Source organism: Rhinolophus sinicus, linkage group LG09 (assembly GCF_036562045.2).
Source record: "Rhinolophus sinicus isolate RSC01 linkage group LG09, ASM3656204v1, whole genome shotgun sequence".
In the NCBI taxonomy this organism is placed as follows: domain Eukaryota; kingdom Metazoa; phylum Chordata; class Mammalia; order Chiroptera; family Rhinolophidae; genus Rhinolophus; species Rhinolophus sinicus.
Genome location: NC_133758.1, coordinates 115,684,498 through 115,704,269, shown reverse-complemented (window position 1 = coordinate 115,704,269; position 19,772 = coordinate 115,684,498). Strand labels below are relative to the sequence as shown.

At 50.1% G+C, this 19,772-nt stretch overlaps 1 protein-coding gene across 1 annotated transcript in view; it reads left to right on the top strand.

Moving 5' to 3' along the window:
- Positions 1 to 19,772, top strand: part of ABCA13 (ATP binding cassette subfamily A member 13) — a 184,248-nt gene that overhangs the window by 113,273 nt on the left and 51,203 nt on the right. The window contains exons 32-34 of the mRNA XM_074341068.1: positions 13,562 to 13,616; positions 14,374 to 14,551; positions 15,413 to 15,528. Coding sequence (XP_074197169.1) covers positions 13,562 to 13,616; positions 14,374 to 14,551; positions 15,413 to 15,528 — 349 coding nt within the window. The remainder of the gene's footprint in view (positions 1 to 13,561; positions 13,617 to 14,373; positions 14,552 to 15,412; positions 15,529 to 19,772) is intronic.

Here is a 19,772-nt window from a genome sequence, read left to right as displayed (position 1 = left end):
TTGGTGTGGTTTGGGGAATGGGGCCTCCCATTCAGGGTTCCCTTCTGCAAACTGGAAAGAGCAGAATTTGCAGCGTTCCAACGTATCCAAAGGCTGCCTGAGGGATTGATTTCTGTGTCTCCTGCCTCTGAGTTCAGATGGCCAGTCAGATCTCAGGCCGTAAGAAGCCACAGGAAGCAGTGGGCACAGCTTGCGAAGACCACAGGAGACGACAGACCTGCAGATCCCTGGTGCAAGAGATACGGGCTGAGGAACACAATGGAACGGCTAAGTCTCCCAGAAGAAGCAGGTGTGAGACTCTAGGGAAAGTGAGATACGGAATGCAGCCCCGTCTGTGGGTGAACTGGAGAGAAAGCACAGGCTCAAGGAAGGCGATGCCCAGAAAGGCCTGAGGAGACCTGAGCCTTCACCCGGGGCTGTAAAGACCCCCCCTCACGGCCGGTCTGCAGTGCGGGAAGCTGCTTATGTCTTCAGATGCTCAATACTCAGCAACAGGCCATAAAAGTATTTAACATACAGGCTTTATGATTGTAGCTCCCTAGGAGGGGGCACACTGTGCTCCCAGGGGCCATGTGGGAAAGCACCCAATTCAGTGCGGTGACAGAGGCAGTAGAGGGAAAGTATGGTTTCCGCAGGAGTCAGGTAAGGCAGGGGCCACAGCTAAGGAGGATTAGGACTTGTAGTCTGAATACTTGTGACCCTGAGGTGCGGGGCTGTCTCTGGTTGTCTGGTCCTGATCCTGGGTGCTCAGGGCAGGGGGTAGTGGCCTGGCGTGGGGAAGTCGGTAAAGTAGTTGGGCTGTGAGCTTTGGGTCAATCAGTTGGCACATGAAAGGCCTACACACAGGTGAAGTTTTTGCTTTCTCTAAGAATCTGCCAGCCCTGAGAGGGACTGTTCCTCCAAGGTCAGAAAAGCCCCCAAGATGTCAAAAAATGAAAAATACACAACAAAAAGACAGATGAATACAAAGAAACAAGAAGACACGGCTCGTTTAAAGAAGCAAAATCACCAGAAAGCATTTCTGAAGAAACACAGGCATCAGACTTACTTGACAAAGACTTTGAAACAATCATCATAACTGTGCTAAAGGAAATCATGGGCAGAAACTAAAAAATCAGAGAGATGATGTATCAAAATAAGTAGTATATCAAAATATTGATAGGAATTATAAAGAAAAGAACCAAACAAAAATTCTGACTCTGAAAAATATAACTGAATTGAAAAATTCACTAGAGAAAGTCAGTAAGACTTGAACAGTCTCCAGATGAAATCAGTGGACTAGAGATAGGCCATTTGAAATTATCGAGACTGAAAAGCAAAAAGAAAAATTAACAATGGAAGGTGAACACTTACGGAGTATCCTCAACTGGCCAGTATAAACATTATGGGGGTGGGGAGAAAGAGGGAGGGAGGGAGGGAGGGAGGGAGGGAGGGAGGGAGAGAGAGAGAGATTGATTTTGAAGAAATAATGGCTGAAAACTCCCCAAATTTGAGGAAAGACGTGGATGTATAAATACAACAGACTTCATGAACACCAAGTTAAGATGGACCCCAAATGCCCCACACTGAGACACATTCTAGTGAAACTACCAGAAGTCAAGACAAAGAGCGAACCTTGAAAGCAGAAAGATAAGTGGCTCATCACATACGAGGGGTCTTCATAGATTACTAGCAAAACTAGCAGCCAGGAGGCAGTGAGATGATGGATTTCAAGTACTGAAAGAAAAAAAATGTCATTCCAGAGTTCCATATCTGGCAAAACTGACCGTCAAAATTGAGAGAGAATTAAGATATTTCCAGATAAGCAAAAGCAGGGGATTTCCTTGCCACCAGACCTGCCTATGAGAAATGCTAAAGGGAGTCCTGCAGGTTGAAATAAAAGGACACCACACAGGAACTTGAATACATATGAAAATATAAAGTTCTCTGGTTTAGGTAACACGTGGGCAGATATAAAACAATATTACTGTGTTGTGACTCCACTTTTCTTCTTCTACAAGACTTAAAGCATAAAATACAATTATAAACCTGTGTTAATGGGGGATGGGATGTATGCAGGTGTAATTTGTGGCGTCAGTCACAGGAAGTGTGGGAGAGCGGAGCTGTAAAGGAATAGAGACTTGGAGGTAATTGAAGTTCAGTTGGTGCAGAGGCCATGGCATGGCTGGCTGTGCTCCCTACACAGACCCGAGCGGAAGAGTGAGGCGTCAGACGCGTGAGGCAGAAGCCTGTGGCCTGGGAGATGGAAACCAGTAGTCCCAGGACTAAAACTCCCCCCCACCCATGACAGAGTGGTATCCTTCCTGAGATATAGTTAATTCCAAGCAGGTATTTGCTCGAACCCCTGTGCAGTGGGTCACTGTCTGGGTACATGGGGCCACACTGACTGGACTGCAGGTGTCAGTCAGCCGTGTATGCTCCGCCCCCGGCTTCCCAGATGTTCTGGTGTTCAGCTCAGTAACGCCTGCCAAGGGTGGGCTTTCTGTTCTTATGTTGCGTTGACTTGAAAAATACAGGTATCCTGTTATTGCAAACTTGAACGGTATTTTATTTGTTTATGTCAAAATTTTGATTCTGATTTGACTTTTTTATGCAGTTGTCATGGGAAAGGATGGTTTATGCTGTGAATTGGGAACAGAGAAATTGCACCACAGGAAAATGCATTGTGAGCTATTGTCAAAGTATTGATTAAGAATTCCCATGAGCAGAGCTCTGAGCAAACACCTTTTCTCACATCCCTTGATGCTTGCCTGTTCCTCTGGGATTGGGCACAGCTAGAACTCTCCATTAATCGCTGTGATGAAATGAGCGCAGGGGACGTGGGACTGGGGCAGTCCCCTGAGCTGAGTGCAGAGCCAATGATTGTGCACTGATTTGGTCCCTGCAGCCACAGGACCGGGCTCAGGGGCATCCAGTCAATAGTAGCTGGATGCACGATGTGTGTCCCCACAGACGACACGTCTTGCTTGTTGTGATGAGGCCTCTGGCACATGGACATCCCTGCTTCAGAGACGAAGGACCTTTCCGAACGCTGACCCAGGCCACTTGAAGGACCCAGGACTCAGCTGGCCACTGGCTGTGTCCCAGCAAGTTGGCAGCTTGTTGGAGCCCTAATTTTAAGCATATGTAACACTCAACATAAAGTAGGTTTGGAGTCATTTTTAAAACAACCGAAGGCTGGCCCTGGCCTAGACCAATAGACACAGTTTGCACAGTGCAGCCTCCCAGGTGCCATCTGTCCTACTGCATGAGTCTGAGTGCAGTCGAGTGCTCTGCTTGGTGACTGCCGAAGGTGACCGGGACACACTGGGTGACAGCGAGGGAGCTCTGCAAGTGCAGCCTGCAGCTTGGAGGACAAGCATGGATGTGGGCATCCATCCAGGAAAGACAGGGACAGGGGATGTGTTTCCTGTCACAGGCTATATTCTCACGCTGGCAGTTTAGTCCCTTAATGTCATATAATGTTTTTCAGGGTTCCAAGGAAAATCAAAGTCAGTCAAGGCCAGACCCCCAATCCTGACCGTGCTTTTCTTGTACATCCCAGTTAATCAGCAAATCGTGTCCTTTCTGCCCTTGAAATCCAGAACATGCATGTTTGTAGTACCCTCCCCAATACTCATTTGGCTCAAGGTGCCCTCTAATCCTGCCCACTGCCTGCACCAGCCTTTGGGTAGGTCCTATGCGCCCTCTGCTCCCTACCCCACAGCCTCATGTCTGCATGAGTGCCCACAACCACCCACAGAATAGGCCCCTCGGATCCCAGCATCTTGTATGATAAAAAAAAAACCACTTCCCACCTGTGACCTATGGGACCCGCTCACCTTGTCCCACCCAGCAGCCCTTCCTGCCTCCTCTCAAACCACGTCGCCTGGGCAGCACAGCTTCTGCCACCTGGGGCTCCTGGTTGTCTCCCAGACGTGCCACCTACACTCCCACCTGAAATCACAGTTCTTTTTCCCTGGAATTTTCTCTCCCTCGTAGTTGCATGGCTTCCTCACTCACTTTCTTCGAGGTTCTCTCAGCAATGCTTGTCATACCCTCTCTGGAGAAATAATGAAAAACTGAGACCAAACCCAAATCTAGTCCCCGTGTGTCCATCGCAGGTCCCCTCACTTGACCCTTCAATCATACACACACGGCTGAGTCCCTTGCCATCTGGTTGCTCTCTTCTGAAAGCATTTCTGCTGAGATTCCACTTGCATTGATTCAGGAGTAAAGAAAGAGTGGAGATGTTGACGCTTCGCTGGGAGAAGTATTTCTAAAACAGTAAAATTGTCCTTCTTGCCCAGAATCAGGACTTTGAATGGCTCCCATTGGCTTCTGTGATGAAGTCCACACCTTTAGATTGGCACACACCAGCTGCCAATTTCATGCTCTGCTCCCACGCCCTCCCCTTAGCATGGCCGTCCCTTTACACCCAATGGCCTGTCATCCTGTGGCCCTGATACCCACATCACCTCCATTGAGGCCACCTTCACCTTTAGCATTTCTGCTCAATTGTCTACATTCTTTTTCTAAAACCTCTGTATGAGGTATGACTGACATGGAAAAAGCTGTAAATACTTACTGTGTGCAGCGGGATGAGTTTGGAGATGAGTTCACATCTGTGATCGTCACCACGATCAATGCCATAAACACTTCCTTTGCCTCCAAACGTTTCTCCTGCTCTCCCTATCGCCTGTGTATGTATGTGTGCATCCATCCATCCATCCATCCATCCATCCATCCATCCATCCATCATCTCTCCGTCTGTCTGTCTGTCTGTCTATCTATCTGTCATTTATGTATCTACCTATCATTTATTTATCTATCACCTATTTATCAATCATGTGTGTATCATCTATCATCTCTGTGTAGCTCTACCTGTCTAACCTATTTATTCACTTTTGTGATAAGAAAACTTAAGATCTACCCATTTAGCAAGTATTTAAGTATACAATACAGCATTTTGACCATAAACCCCATGCTGTAAAGTAGGTCTCTATCTGGACTTACAACCTGTGCGACTAAAACTTTCTACCCTTTGACCAACATCTCCCTCTTTCCCCTCCCCCAACCCTTGGTCACTACTGTTCAACTCTCTGCTTCTGTGAGTTAAACTATTTTAGATTCTTCATGTGAGTGGTAATGTAGTATTTTTTCTTCTGGGTCTGGCTTAATTCAAGGAAACAGTCAAGAAAATGAAAAGGCCATCCTATGGAATGGGAGAAAATATTTTCAAACCATATATCTGACAAAGTTAAAATTATATATGTATGTATGTATATATAAATACACATACATATGTGTGTGTGTGTGTGTGTGTGTGTGTATATATATATCTATATATATATATCTATATATATATATATATCTATATATATCTATATATCTATGATGTATCCTGTAACTCAATAGCAAACAAATAACTTGAATTGAAAAAATAGGCAAAAGACCTGAACGGACATTTCTCTGAAAAAGACATCCAGATGGCCAACAGGTACATGAAAAGACGCTCAGCATCACCAATCATCAGGAAAACGTAAATCAAAACCACAATGTAGTGTCACCTCACACCTGTTAGAATGGCTGTTATCAACAAGACGAGATAACAAGTGTTGGTGACGATGTGGAGAAAAGGGAACCCTTGTGCACTGTTGGTGGGATTGCAGATTGGTGCAGCTACTATGGAAAAGAGTATGGAGGTTCCAAAAAGAAAAAGAACGAAAGAAAAAAGAAAACAACTGCCACATGACTCAGCAATCCCAATCGTACTTCTGGGCATTTATTCAGAAAAGTTGAAGTCAGGATCTGGAGGAGGTCCCTGCCCTCCCAAGTTCATCGCAGAATTACTCACAATTGCCAAGACATGGAAGCCACCTAAAGGTCTCCCAACAGAAAATGGACAAACAAAATGCAGTATTTACATTAAGTGGAATATTATTCAGCCATAGAAGAAAGAACGCGTGCAGTTGAAGACGATGTGGATGGACCAAGAGGACACTGTCTTCACCCACCGAAGCTCAGCTCAGATGCCGCCTCTGTCAGAGCCCTTGTCACCCTTGCAAGAGGAGTCAGTGGCTTCTTCTTTCTTCCCCCCAACACATTAGCTTCCAAAATTTACATTCACACATCAGTTTTTAAAAAGCTCTACTGTTATAACGAATATTTTCCAGACACTGTGTTAGGCCATTGAAGCAGTTGGTCCTTCTCATCACTTCTTTACAGCTCTCTTGGTAATAAGAATGTAAACCCTTCTTGGAAGGTGTTTCTACTATTGACATTGGTGTTTTCCGCAGCCCTTACCATAGGAGGTGTCAGCAACGTGCGTTGTTTACATGAAGGAGATTTGGCACCATTATTACAGGGTGACTGTAGAGGATTTCATTACAGCGGTTATGCTCTATGAATACTTGTACATATACGTTTTATAGGAGGAATGCACTGAAAGTGACGACTTGAGTTGGAGCCAAGTTCAGGATCTTGCTATCGTGAGGGATATGAAACAAAAGCGCAGATGTGCACTTTTACAGATGACAAATATATGGAGTCTGGAAACCATAGGAGACGTAGCTGTAATGAGAATACTAAATGCGAAAGCTAATTTTATACACTTACACATTGCTGAGGGCCAGTTCGCAGAAGGAAGAGCCGGAATATAAATGATAAGAAGAATCAAACAAAGAGATCACTGCAGTGTATTCAGATGCATAGCGTCCTTTCTGAAAACCTTTGAGGGGACGCTGGCGATTGCCCAGCAGCTCCTTCACTCACTGGTGATGCTGACACGGTCCCGGCCTTGCGCCAACACCAGCAGCCCCGAGGTCCTCTCCCTGCAGTGGTCACTCAGATGCTGTTCTGAGCGCACGAAGCACAATGGAGGTCAAACCCCATGCAGAGAGAGTGTTGCAGTAATGCGGTTTTACAGCGAAGGCTTCAAAGCCTGTCCGTGCAGAAACAGATGAAGTGGGATCCAGAACATGAGGATTGTAAATCTCACTCTGATGCTGGTTATGTTTGGTCTTAGATAAGCCACCACACCTTCTCTCTGCCTTGGTTTCCTTCCCTGAGCCCCTCCCTTTCTCTGTCCCCCAGAGTCCCATTTGACAGGATTCCTGATCTGTCGGACAGATCGCAAGCCCCATCCCTGGATTTGTGAGGAGCTCTGATTTTCAGTTTCCCTATTTTGAGGAGCAAAAGGCTGTAGTGAGAGTGTGTGAGCAGCCTGTGTAGGCGTGAGTTCCCCTCCCTGCCGCCACTTGCTCAGGGGTCTCAGAAACATGGACCCTCAGGGAAGAGGGTTACTTCCAGCTGGGTCACCTTTGTTCTTTCTCTCATTACTCTTTACCTTGACAAAATAGGCGTACAGTTCCCTTACTTATCTCCAAGTCCCGCCCCCTTTTTACAAAATGGAAAAAAAATCTCAGCATCAATGTAGAAAACTGTTAGCTTGATTTTAAAATATGTTTAGCCCTGCAGAGCTGCTTCCACAGAATAGCCTTGGTTCTGAAAGCATCTGATGTAGTGAAGGCCAAATTGCAATGTTAACGTAGAAGCTCTCGCAGTGCCTGTAAACCGGAGTCGCCTGGGTTTCCCTGGGGAACTAGTTAGTTTGGTGAACTGTTTGTCCAGTTGGTACAAATTCATAATGAATAATCCCTCTGATATCAAAAAAGGTTAGCAACATCATTTTGACTCTTGATTTGGACTGATAGAACTTTTTTGGTCGTGGAGAATTGGCTGACTTCCGTTGTGCACTTTCACACTTTATTTCAGGGTGGTATTGGCACACCTATGTTTTATCACCAGTGATAACATCACCCAAAACATCGTCTTGCCTCTCCAAAAGGTCTTGGCAAACTTCCACTCTCCTTTGCTTTTGTTCATCGGTGAGCTCCTTCGGGACCATTTTTGCACATAACTTTCTCATGCCTAGATTTTCAGTTAAGATTTCCAAACTGTTTCTCTATCGATGTTTACTTGGTCTGCTATGCTTCTTACAGTCAGCCAATGATTTTGACACAAAATTTGATGAATTTTGCAATGTTTTCATCAATTCTGCTCATCAGTTCTGCCCACCCTGACCTCTCTTCGTCAGTGACGCATTCTCTCCCCTCAGGAAACCATCTAATCCATTTATACACTGCCATTTTCCTCATGGCATTATCCCCGTAAACTTGGACTAACATGTCCCTGATTTCACTTCCACTCTTGCCAAGTTTAACAAGAAATTTAATGTTTGTTCGTTGCTCTAATTCAAGCTCAGACATTCTCACGACGGCACACAAAAACACACAACAACAATAATGAACACCACTCGGCAAGGCAAGGCTACATGTCGACATGAACACAGCTGTGAGACACTGATATCCCAAGGTTATGAAACCTCACTGAGCGGTTTGTACAGTGGTGCCAAAGGAAGCGCCCGCCCCTCAGGCTGCCCTGCTTTGTGGTCAGTGGCCAGCCCCCTCAGGTGTGCACTGTGCTGGGGGTCCATGTGCCTCACGACTGCTTCCTTCCCCAGGAAGCTCCCTGCTCCCTTCCCCACCCCGATCCTGAAATCCTCGTCGGCACCACTGTCCTTTGTTGTGTGCCATCCTGTGACTGGACTGCATCCCCCTGGGATGGAGAACGGTGCAGGGAGGGCCTGCTCGTCCCCCTGGGATGGAGAACGGTGCAGGGAGGGCCTGCTCGTCCCCCTGGGATGGAGAACGGTGCAGGGAGGGCCTGCTCGTCCCCCTGGGATGGAGAACGGTGCAGGGAGGGCCTGCTCGTCCCCCTGGGATGGAGAACGGTGCAGGGAGGGCCTGCTCGTCCCCCTGGGATGGAGAACGGTGCAGGGAGGGCCTGCTCGTCCCCCTGGGATGGAGAACGGTGCAGGGAGGGCCTGCTCGTCCCCCTGGGATGGAGAACGCTGCAGGGAGGGCCTGCTTGTCCAGGCCCATCAGCTGCTACATGGTGGGCATCTGGGTGGTGCTTGTTGACTGAATTCTCAGTTGTTGGAAGGAAGAGGAGTCAAATCGTTATTTGATCCTTGATGAAACTCGTGGACGTCTGGTGGCCAGATCTCCCCCCAAATCAGAACAGAATCAGGATGCTGTGGGATTTGGTCCGACAGTGGTGAGCTGTTGTCATACAAAAGCTGGTGGTACGTGCCTCGTGGGGTTCACGTCTCTGAAAGTGATTTGAGGACTTTCCCGCTCATGTGATGGCCTTTTTAGATGCTGTGGTCTAAGGCCCTCTCTTTGTCTATTTCTTACTTTTTAGAGAATTTCTTCATTTCACAGTGACATGGGGATGGCTGTGAAGTGAGAGTTAGTGCAATGGTGGACTTTCAGAGAAGCCCCTGGCAGTCTTCCCGTCGCCTTGAGCTCTGAGCTGAGTGGGAGGCTGCATTCCAGGGCTGTTAGGATCCCCCGTGGGCCCTGGGAGAGGAACTGCAGAGCGTGTGCGCCTCTTCAGAAGCTTATGTTTAAATATTTACTCTGTGTAAAATCTGTAAATTATAGGGACTGGAAAGCCAGTGCCAAATGAAAAGCTGTGGCCCCTGAATTATTTAGGAGCGAGTGCCGGGGAAGGGCAGCCTCACGATTCTCAGGCCGCACGGGGCAGGGCCCTCGGAGGCCGGTCATCCGGGGACAGGCGCTCTCCACGGCCGGGAGGTGACTGCGTCAGCTTCTCTCCCCCGCTGCTGCTGCTGTGATGGAGGTCTTCATTCTGTGTTGGCATGTCGCTGGCACCCCGGGGCTCTCCGTATAGAGGGAACGTCTTTGGTGCCTCGTGTGCTTACAGGTGACGTGATGTGAGGTGCAGATCTGGGACTGCCGGTGTCGGGAACAGGTCACTCGTCCAGGAAATTCACACATTTCTCTGCTCCTATTTGGCTTCGGGAAACGGGTGTCTGAGCTGGATCACCTCCCGTGGCTCCTGGCTGTGTCCCTGAGGAGTCAGCAGTTGTGGGTGCTGCAAGCTGCCTTCTGAAGAAGCACACGCACGTGTACAAGCTCCCGCGGCACAGAGCTTCCGCCTCAGCTTACGGACTGAGGACACGTGTCGGGGAGCACCCCCCACGGGGTCTGGAACGTAGGGCATGCTAACCACAGGGCAGCCGGTCGTTTCGTCGCTGAGACAGGGGACCCAATGGACTCTCGCCTCCTCGACTAAAACCCTAGAAGAACGACACACACCCAGGACGTGTGCGAAAATGAAGGGTCATAGATTCATAGCAGGGACAGAGGGACAGAAAGCAAATATTAGTGCACTGTTTGCAGTCTTTTAGCCGTGAGTCTAACGATTTAAAGTAAGAACAACCTGATCAAAATAAAGATGCAACCACGGTCGTTTAAGATGTTATTGTTAAACTCACCACAACAGCGTACGCGCTTTCCACTGCAGAGCGAGCACACGGCCTTCACCTCCAGCCAGTCTCCTTCCCACCGGACAGATGCACTCCTTGGAAGCTCAGGAGCGTGTGCTGAACGGGGGTCAGGAGATGCTGGTGGGAGAATGGGGGAGGGGCGCCCAAGGCTGCGGTCCTGATAGCATCCAGACAGGACCCAGAGCTCTGTAGGGGTTTCTGCTGTCCTGAACGATGTACGACATGACCATGGGCCGATTTCCGTGTACTTGTGGGCACTGCCCTTCTCACAGCACGTAAGGACTGAGGCCCGAGAGCTGCCCCTTCCTACCTGGGAGCCCCTCCGCAGTATCAGGCAGACACAAGACGGGAGTGGAGTGACAAGGACGAGGCAGCACTCTGCAGTCAGCAATGGGTGTGACAGCGCTGGTGTCTCGAGTGGGGGCAGAAGAAAGTGTGGGCGTTGCGGGCCTCACTGTGAAGAGCGTATGTGTCCAGACAAAGAACATGGACTCATGTTTTCTTTCCGTGTCATTGTGGAAATTCTCCAGGGCTGCTGGCAGGAGGGTCGGTGATACTGGGGAGAGGCGACTGACAGGTGATGTAAGTTAGGGTGGCCCAGGCCTGGTGCTGTGCAGAGGCAGTGGTGACAGAACTGGCAACTTCGTACATGTGTGGGGTGAAGAAGAGGAGAGAGGGACGACTGACCCATGCGTCTGCTGACTGGGAGGCCGGTGGGACGTTAACGGTCGTGGGCAGGACGCTGGTGGGCTGAGCACAGGGCACTGGGTCTGTGGGGTCAGAGGTACAGGAAACATGCAGTCCATCAGGGGAGGCCTGACACCCACGGAGAGTGGAGGATGCAGGGAGAAGCGAGCTCAGGGTGGGCTCCGGTGTGCCCCCCCCCGCCCCCCGGCCTGTGTTTCTTCCAGGTGAGGCAAGGAGTCCAGCAAAGGGAGGCATTCTGCTTCACCCCAGCTGGGCGATTGCAGATTCATTCCAGCATGAACCTCTGGAATTAGTGCAGACTCACAGGCAATGCCCTTACTTGGATGCCACCACACTTCCAGGGTCCCAGGCCACCCTCACTTCTGAGCACCTGGCTGTCACTCTGAGGGTTCCCAGAGTGCATTACCCCAGGAAAGCATTCTGCTCACAATTCCAGTGCAGGATGTGAGTCAGGAGATCAGCCAAGTTCAGACACATGGGGCCAGGTCTGGGAGGAGGCAGGCGCCGTGCCCTCTTGTCCTGGAGCTCATAGATCACCAGCTACATGGTTGGACCCGGCCTTCAGCCCTCTCTGCCCCCAGGTCAGGTTGTCCCTAAGTTCTAACCCTCTCACCATGGGCTTTTTCATACTTTTTTAACGTGCCTTTTGGGACCAACTTCTCTCTCTTAGATATGATAGATTAGGTTCACTTCCTGTGCTCCATGATAATTATTTAGTTATCTGAAGACACTTTCATGCTCCCTCCTGTCTCTGGTGTGTGTGTGTGTGTGTGTATTTAGGTTAACCAGGTCCAGTAGTCTTCTGTGTTCTTAATATAATTTCCAGATCTTTACTCAGCCAAGTGCATTTTCTGAATGTTTTCTCATCTAGAATGCTTTCATTCCCGTGTGCAATCTGGAGCAGTTCACAGCGTGGCACGCATACCCCACCACCTCCAGCTCCCAGGGGCACACTTGCCACATCTGTGTGGGTCCCACACTTGTAGAAGCACGGTTGCAAGCCCGTCAGGGTCTGTGCAGCCTCCTGACAGGGCCTGCTGATGCTGGGCTGCTTGTCACGGGCAGGGCTTCCTGTGACGCAGCACTTCAGCTGGAAAGAATGAGGGTTGGCAGACAGCGCAAGGAGGCGGGTGGAAGTCAAGTTCAGGGAAGGAAAGACGTAGGAGAAACAGGTGGGCCGTGGGTCCCAACAGGTGAGGGGTCGATACCATGCAGCTCACTTCATGACGAATGTGTAGATCAAGTGTGGGACCAGGAAGCCACACAGCAGGCCCTCGGCACACACTGGGAGCCTGCAGGAGCCATCTGGGCGATATTAATTCATAATCAAAGAAATTGTTCTGGAAAACTCGATGAGGACGTGGAGAACCAATAGTCTCATTATTCTTTCCGCTGTGACAGAACTTGTGTCAGTGTGGCCGGGTCCACAAAGGAGAAGCAAAAGGCTGGCATAGCTGGAGAGGGAAGGGGAGCAGGTGGCAAATGGCAGGAAGTCAGGGTGCCTGGTGGCAGAAACGTTGGGTTCTTGGAGTACTGTAGTCTCTCCGTGCTCCATACCTTTTAATTTATTTGTGTTTACTTACACCCCCATGGTGTTTCTGTAAAGATTTCATGTGCCCTCACCAGGGAAGGCAAAGCGCAGACGACAGGCTAATTCAGTGAGCCAGAGGAGAAGGGAAGTGTCCGCCTGTCGCAGGAGACGGAGCCAGGAAGTTGTGCTTGGTGTGACGGCCTCCACTCACAGCCCACACTCCGTGTAAACGTTTGGAACAAGCGATCAGAAAAGGGAGAACTGCATAGTCTCCCAGTTGACAATGGATGAAAGACAGGGCGCTGCCTGCAGTTACAGAGTCCTTCTTGAGACAGAATTGAGTGGGACTTGCTGGGGTGGGGAGAGTACCCCTGTGATGTCAGAGACAGCCGTCAGGATATAGTCCTTTCAATTGATAAGTTGATGACAATTTCTCCATGTCGGCTGCTGACATTACACTAATGCACGAGCTCAAAAAAGAAAACAAAGCAGCACAAACAAATCAGAAAATGGAGTGGGACCAATGGAACGTTCCCATCTTCTGCCCAGACGTGGCGTGATCTGCAGGTGGACCTCTGGGGATTGGCGTGGATTCCGTGACATTGTCTCATTTCCGTACTGTTCCTTAGCCTTTCTGAGTCGGATTTCTCACCATGAAATATGGATGATGTGTTTCTTGGGCCACAACGGTGCTTCTAAGGACCAGACAGTCGAGTGTGGTCACACATGAGCATGGGCTGGCTGCAGAATGTGTGCTGGGTATGTGTCAGTCCTGTGAGGCTAGGATGGCGACAGAGGTCCCAGCAGAAACGGGCCGGCTCGCAGTAGGGCTGCCATTCCTGGGCGTCAGTGGGCCAGCCTGGTGACGCCAGCCGAGATCCCTCACGGGCCTGGCTTGGAGGTGGGCTGCCTGCCGGCTGTGCAGTTAGAGGCTGTGGGCTCACATTTCAATCTGTCGTTTGCAGGAATAACGCTGTACAGCCACCCGTACGGAGGGGCCTTGCTGAACGAGGACAAGATGTGAGTAGAAGGGGTGTGGGGGGACGAGTCCAACTCTATGCAGGGACATCTCTGGGTTGTTTCGGGGGCGGGGTGGGGTGATCCCTTTTCTGCACTTGCCCTGAGTGACGTTGGCACATACAGTCGGTGGCACAAGACCGGGGCATTCTTTGCAAAGTGCAAGGACAGTGGTCATTAAAAGAGGAGGGGCACTGACCGAGCTTAAAACGGATGAGCATGTTTCTATGTAGAACTGGTTCCAGGGGGGTGATTTCCCCGAAGCCCATGGGACCCCCCACAGCTTCCAGGTACCGTTTCTGGTTAAAGTGCTAACCAGCGTTCGTACGTAGTGGCTTCTTGATGATGTGTCTGGCAGGACTTGTCCCAGCCCAGGTGGAGCGGTGGCTGGTGATGGCCGCTGCTCCAGGGGCCGGTCCTCATTGTCTTCTGAGGTGAAGCGCGTCTGCCTCTCCTCCTCTCCCCATCTCCTGCTGTCACACAGTTTCTAACTTTTACTTAGAAGTGGGTGATAAGTACAGCTATTGCTTATGGATTACCTGCGACCTGCCGACCGAGCCGTAGACTCCAGTCTGGTTGGTGACGGTCTCTCCTCAAGTGTCTTGATGAGCGAGAGGGCCATGCCCTCAGCCCGCGTGCCAGGCTGGGGCTCAGTTCCGCACACATCGTCTTCACGGCTCTTGCCCATGGCTCGTTCTTACTACCAGAACGAGGCCATGTCCTTGCCTCACCTCTGACGAGCTCTTCTGTTTGCCTGCAGCCTGGAGAGCATCCGCCAGTGCGGCGTCGCGCTCTGCATCGTGCTCGGCTTCTCCATCCTGTCTGCGTCCATCGCGAGCTCCGCAGTGAGGGACCGGGTAACTGGAGCCAAGAGGTTGCAGCACATAAGTGGCCTGGGCTACGGAACGTACTGGTTCGCTAACTTCCTGTATGACATGGTAGGATTTGGGGAGAATATCCTGCCTGCCCCATGCCAGGGTCTCTCTAAGTGTGCGTGTGGGTGTTCTTTTTTGGGGAGGGGCTTGCAAGGAGGGCCACGCTTCCAGGGCCCCAGGGGCCCCAGAGCACCCCCTCTTCTCTGCAGGCCTTCGTTTGTCATCCCTTTACCCCTCCTGCTCACTGGCCCCTCTTCCCCTGTGGGTCGGGCGGGGAGGGTCTTCTTCTGGTTGGTGGTTCCTTCTCTTTCAGCCCATCACCCCCTGTCCGTCCTGTCCAGCCAGTCAGTTAACAGGTGGATTTGAGGCTCTGCGTAGTCAGGGTCTGTCCTGCAGGAGATGGCTTCGGGCGGCCGTGTTGTTTGCTGTGGGCTGTAACAGCATCAGCTCAGGGCGTGAGCAGCAGACACTCATCTCTCACATCCTGGAGCGGGATGTCCGAGATACAGGTGTGGGCCGGCGGGTCCCGCCTGAGGCCTCTCCTGGGCGTGCAGACGCCATCCTCTCCCCGTGTCCTCACGTGGGCGTCCCTCTGTGTGCGTCTGTGTCCCAGTCTCCTCAAAAGGACACCAGTCACATGGGATCAGGACCCACTTGTCCTCAGTTTACCTTCATCACCCTCCTAAAGGCCCCGCTCCAAGTGCAGTCACAGTCTCAGGCCCTGGGCTTCACCATGTGCGTTTGGGGCATAAGTCAGCCCCAAACTATGACTCTTCAGGGCTGATTCCACTGCTGCAACACGTGTGATGTACAAAATAGGAAACCTATTTAGGCAGAAGTTGAAATGCAAACTTGACGACAGGCAGACCAGTGACACACAGGCCATGTGATGTAACAGCCCCCCCCCCCCTTTTATCTCCTCAGCTCTTTTACTTGGTTTCCGTCGGCCTGTGTGTCGCTGTCATTGTGGCCTTTCAGTTAACAGCGTTTACTTTCCGTGAAAACTTAGCAGCCACGGCACTCCTGCTGGCACTTTTCGGGTATGTGATGAGAAACGCGGCCGCAGAATTACGGTTTGTTTTCTGGGAGAGGACACCCCCGGGGTGGCTCGGAGCCTGCCGTCGGCTCCATGATTTTCTCTCTTTTCAAGCAATTATGTTACTTCTCCAAGAGATGCTGCACAAACAAGCTGGGGAAGATGCTGAAAGCCCGGGGAGGACGGGTGGGGACACGCGGGACGGGGTGGCACTGGGCAGTCTGAGAGGCCTCCAGCTGTTTGACAGACTCGTGCCCTTGGAAACCGACATGCTGTTGTTCTCTCTGACATTAATCGGGCTTGGATATGTCACCCAGCGAGCACTGAAATTGCCTTTGCAGAGTTTCTCCAGAAGCCCTATGTCGGGTGTATGTCTCCTCTCCTACGATTTCAGTTGTTTAGAAATGATTTCTCCAACTTTCATCACTTTTGATCTCAGAGGAAAACAGCAAAGGCAGAAAGTCACCTTATAAGTTTGTCATTTATACGCACTGACCGGCCTCATGGCGAGTGGCCCCGAGTCACACCCCCTGTGGCTTCTTGTGTGCCTTGCTAAGCGTGGGGGAAATAGTTGCTCGTAGGAGGGAGAAGAATTAACGTGCTAATTTATTAAATTCACGGGCATTTTTTTTTAAACAAAACAGTCTTTTTATTCACACTAAAGATTACAAGTGAAATGAATTTTACACAAACCCCAGTTATATCAGTGACCCAGGTATTCAAAGCAATTAGGGGACAGAGTTTAACGTAAACAAGTATAGGTGACTATTAGATGGATAGGTACGTTGATGGATGGATGGAGAGGAAAAGAGGGAGGAAGGGAGGGAGGGAGGTAGAGCGCGAGAGAGGCACACACAGACCTTTTTAGGGAATAGTGATACTGCCTCTCACTCACTCTGTGGCCTTGGAAATGTCAGTTACTGTCTCCACGCCTCAGTTTCTTTTCTCCTGTTCTGTTGCTGTGAAGATTATATTAGAGTTCATACACACCTCATGTACAGTGACCGGCAGAAGTTCCCACTAAATTAATGTTGGCTGTTACTGTTACTGTTAGAATTATCTTACCGTAGAGGATGTCATGTCTGCAGCTATGAAGCCTCTAGAGAGACATGCTTAGCGTCCGTACGTGCATGTGTGGGTTCTAGTTCTGAGGACATGCTTTGATTTCAGGGCATTGATCCCATTGACTGGATAGTGTTGTCATGGCTCCTTACATTGTGAGTAAAGTAGACGTAGCCACACGGCATTTTTGAACTTGAGGGTTGCAGATTTCAAACCTCAAGGCAAAACAGACAGAATTGAATGGTTGGAAGCTCTTAAGGAACAGGCTTTGGGGAGTTTCCAGTGACCTTGTTTTGCTTGCACGCGTACCTTTAAGAGTCTGAATTACGCTAAGAATACTCCCACGTGCGTGACTACAGCATTTCCACGACAATTTCAGGAGGTTCACAGATCTCTTGAAGGGGTGACAACCTTGGGAGGCGATCTCAGGTTACAGGGGCCGAGAACACCTGGGAAGGTAAAGACCGTGTTGGAGGTCAGGCTGATCCAGGGAGAAGAGCCCAGGGAGGCCAGGAGCGGGGTGACGTCTGGGGGACTGTGGACTAGTTCAGGTTTGAGCGGTGGTTCTTCTTGGGAGCCAGCTAGGCTGGGACTCTGAGCCAGTGACCCCCCTGCAGGAGGGGGCGGGGCCCTGTGTGGACCCACCATGTCCCCTGCACCCCGGCTCCCCCCTCTTGTCCCCACGTGGACCTGGAGGGGCAGGGAGGATGGCAAGAATCTCAGGAAGGCTGAACCCAGAAGGAGCTGAACCCCAAGAACATGGCCAGGCATTGAATGGGGCGGTTTAACGGTTTGAAATCTGAAAAAGTTAGCGTCTCAGAAGAGACAACAGAAAAAATGACCAGGAAAAATTTTCTTCATTTTCTTCTCTCTCTCTGTAGCAAGGGAAATTTAATACTTAAGCTGTGGTGGTGAGAATTAGCATCAAAAATAAAAAAACAACACCTAAAAATGTCAGAAAGAGAAAAGAATCTAGCTCTTCTAAAATTGAAACCCTAAGAACATACTTGGTGGTACTTAGCACCAGCGGGTGTGCAGACCAGGTCGCAGGACCCCGTCTGGCGTCTTGTTGGAAAATTCATGCAGTGTGGGGGAGGGGCCTGTTTTCAAGCAGAGGAAAACCCATAAATTCCCGAATAATCTTGAATAGTATGCCAATATCTAGCAAATTCTAAAATCATTAAAAAGATACTATGTTTTTATAAGAGTGAAGATTGTTAAAAGCTACCACAGCTTTCACTGAAAAAATAGTCTGCTCTATAAGCCAATTTAATTGCTTTCTTAAAAAAAAAAAAAAAGACAGGGAGACTAGCGCTGCCAGTATGTTGATTTGAACCTAGTACTTGAAAGGTATGTGAACATGTGGTAACAATGCTTAGCTGTTTAAAACCACACTCAAAGGTGGATCGTTGACGTAGCGAGAGGAGCCCTGTGGGGGCACCACTGGGGTCTGTGTCTTTGTCTCTTTTTCACTTAAATGACGCTTGACCTGCCCTTCAGATACTTACGTGACATAACCCAATACAGAAGCCTTCCGTGACAAGTAAGCACGTCCACCCTCTGAACAGCCTCAGTGGAGCAGAGACCAGTGGTGAGGCCGTCACTGGCCCTCGCATGCACACTGGGTGTCTGGCCTTCCTCGCAGGACAGGGGGCTGGTAGGGACGTGCTGCTCCGAGGAGGTGATGACCTTGCTGGGCTTATGCCAGACCAGCCACATGAGATGCTCTGTGAGCTGTTGGTACCCAAACGCCCCTGACTACCATGTTGCGAAACTGAGCAGAGAGTTGGCTGGGTACTGTGATTTAAAAGGAACCGAGAATGACCTGGTCCTTTGCATCGGAGCTTGCGAAGACCAACATGGTTATCTTCAGCTGTGATAAGGCTGTCACATGGAGAGGAAAAGCAGCTCGTCACATGTCATTCTGTATAGCGTTTGGAGCAGTAGCGATGCAGAGGTCCCCAAGTTAGAGACCTTCGGGGAGAGAGGCCTCTGGTTCACTGTAAGGAGTTCATGGCAGGTACAGTCCCCTCCAAACACTTGGCTCAAAACCTCCTAACTTAGATTTCAGTTACAAAAGTACTTGCCACACTAGTGTTTGCTTGTAGCCACACGAGGGAGGGTGGCACTTGATTTGTGCCTGGAAGGGACAGTAAAGTTGAGAGAGAATCGGGGTGTGGTGCACGTGCGCACGTGGTGATTCGCCTGCTTTCTGTGCTGCTTTATTTCAGACAGACGTGTTGACAGTTGAGAGCACCAAGAAGTCATGACTTGCTTCTTTGGTAGTTAATTTAAATTTAGTTGTTAATGATAGTTTCATTATTTGGCACCACAACTATTAAAGAACAATTGCTCCACTGAGCTCACCTGTGTCTTGTAGACTCACAGTGTTTAAGGTGGAACCACTAAGCCACTCTAACAAATGCTGACAAGTCCACCGTGAGTGGGCAGAGAGCATGTGGGTCCATATGGGACACTTGTGAGACAGGCTGTGATTTAAAGTAAGTGACTTCTCTGCTACTTGGGACCCAGATGAAGTACCATGTCCTTTCATGGGGCACGGGTATTGGGACAGAGAGAAGCTGAGCGAAGCGGGTCACGACTGAAAGCTGGCTCGAGGACATAGAGAGGGAAAGGAGAGAGATTTTTATGTGGGGACGTGGAGGGCGTTTCCTTAGATCTTGATGTCATCAGAAACTCGCAGGGTGCCTCTTACTCCCCAGCTTGGGGTGACATGGAAATGAACCCCATTGGCAGCTTTACATTCGCCTCAGCAGTAGAACCTCCGTCCAGGTATCTAGCCTTGTTAATCCCTTGGCTCCGTTTGTGAAACGGGGTCCTAGCTCCGCCTTCCAGGTGGTCAGACCGAGTGTGAGAAGGATTAGGGAGCACGTGGCATCACTGGGTGGTGCCCGGCACGCACTTTGGAAAGGAAGCTTTTTGTTTTTATCTTCATGTGTTGTTTTCACACACAGCTCGGCAGCCATGTCCCGGTAGCATGTAGTCCTCACTGCGACAAACAGCTGTAATTCCTGCTTGACTGGCGCGGTCAGAGCCAGGGGCACAGCCCAGGACGCCCCGTAGGGAGGAGCGGGGGGATGTCCGCTGACCGTCTCACACGGCCGAGCTGCAAGTCCAGTCCCACAGGTGCCATGACCCAGGTTCTGACCCTCTCCAGTGCTGTAG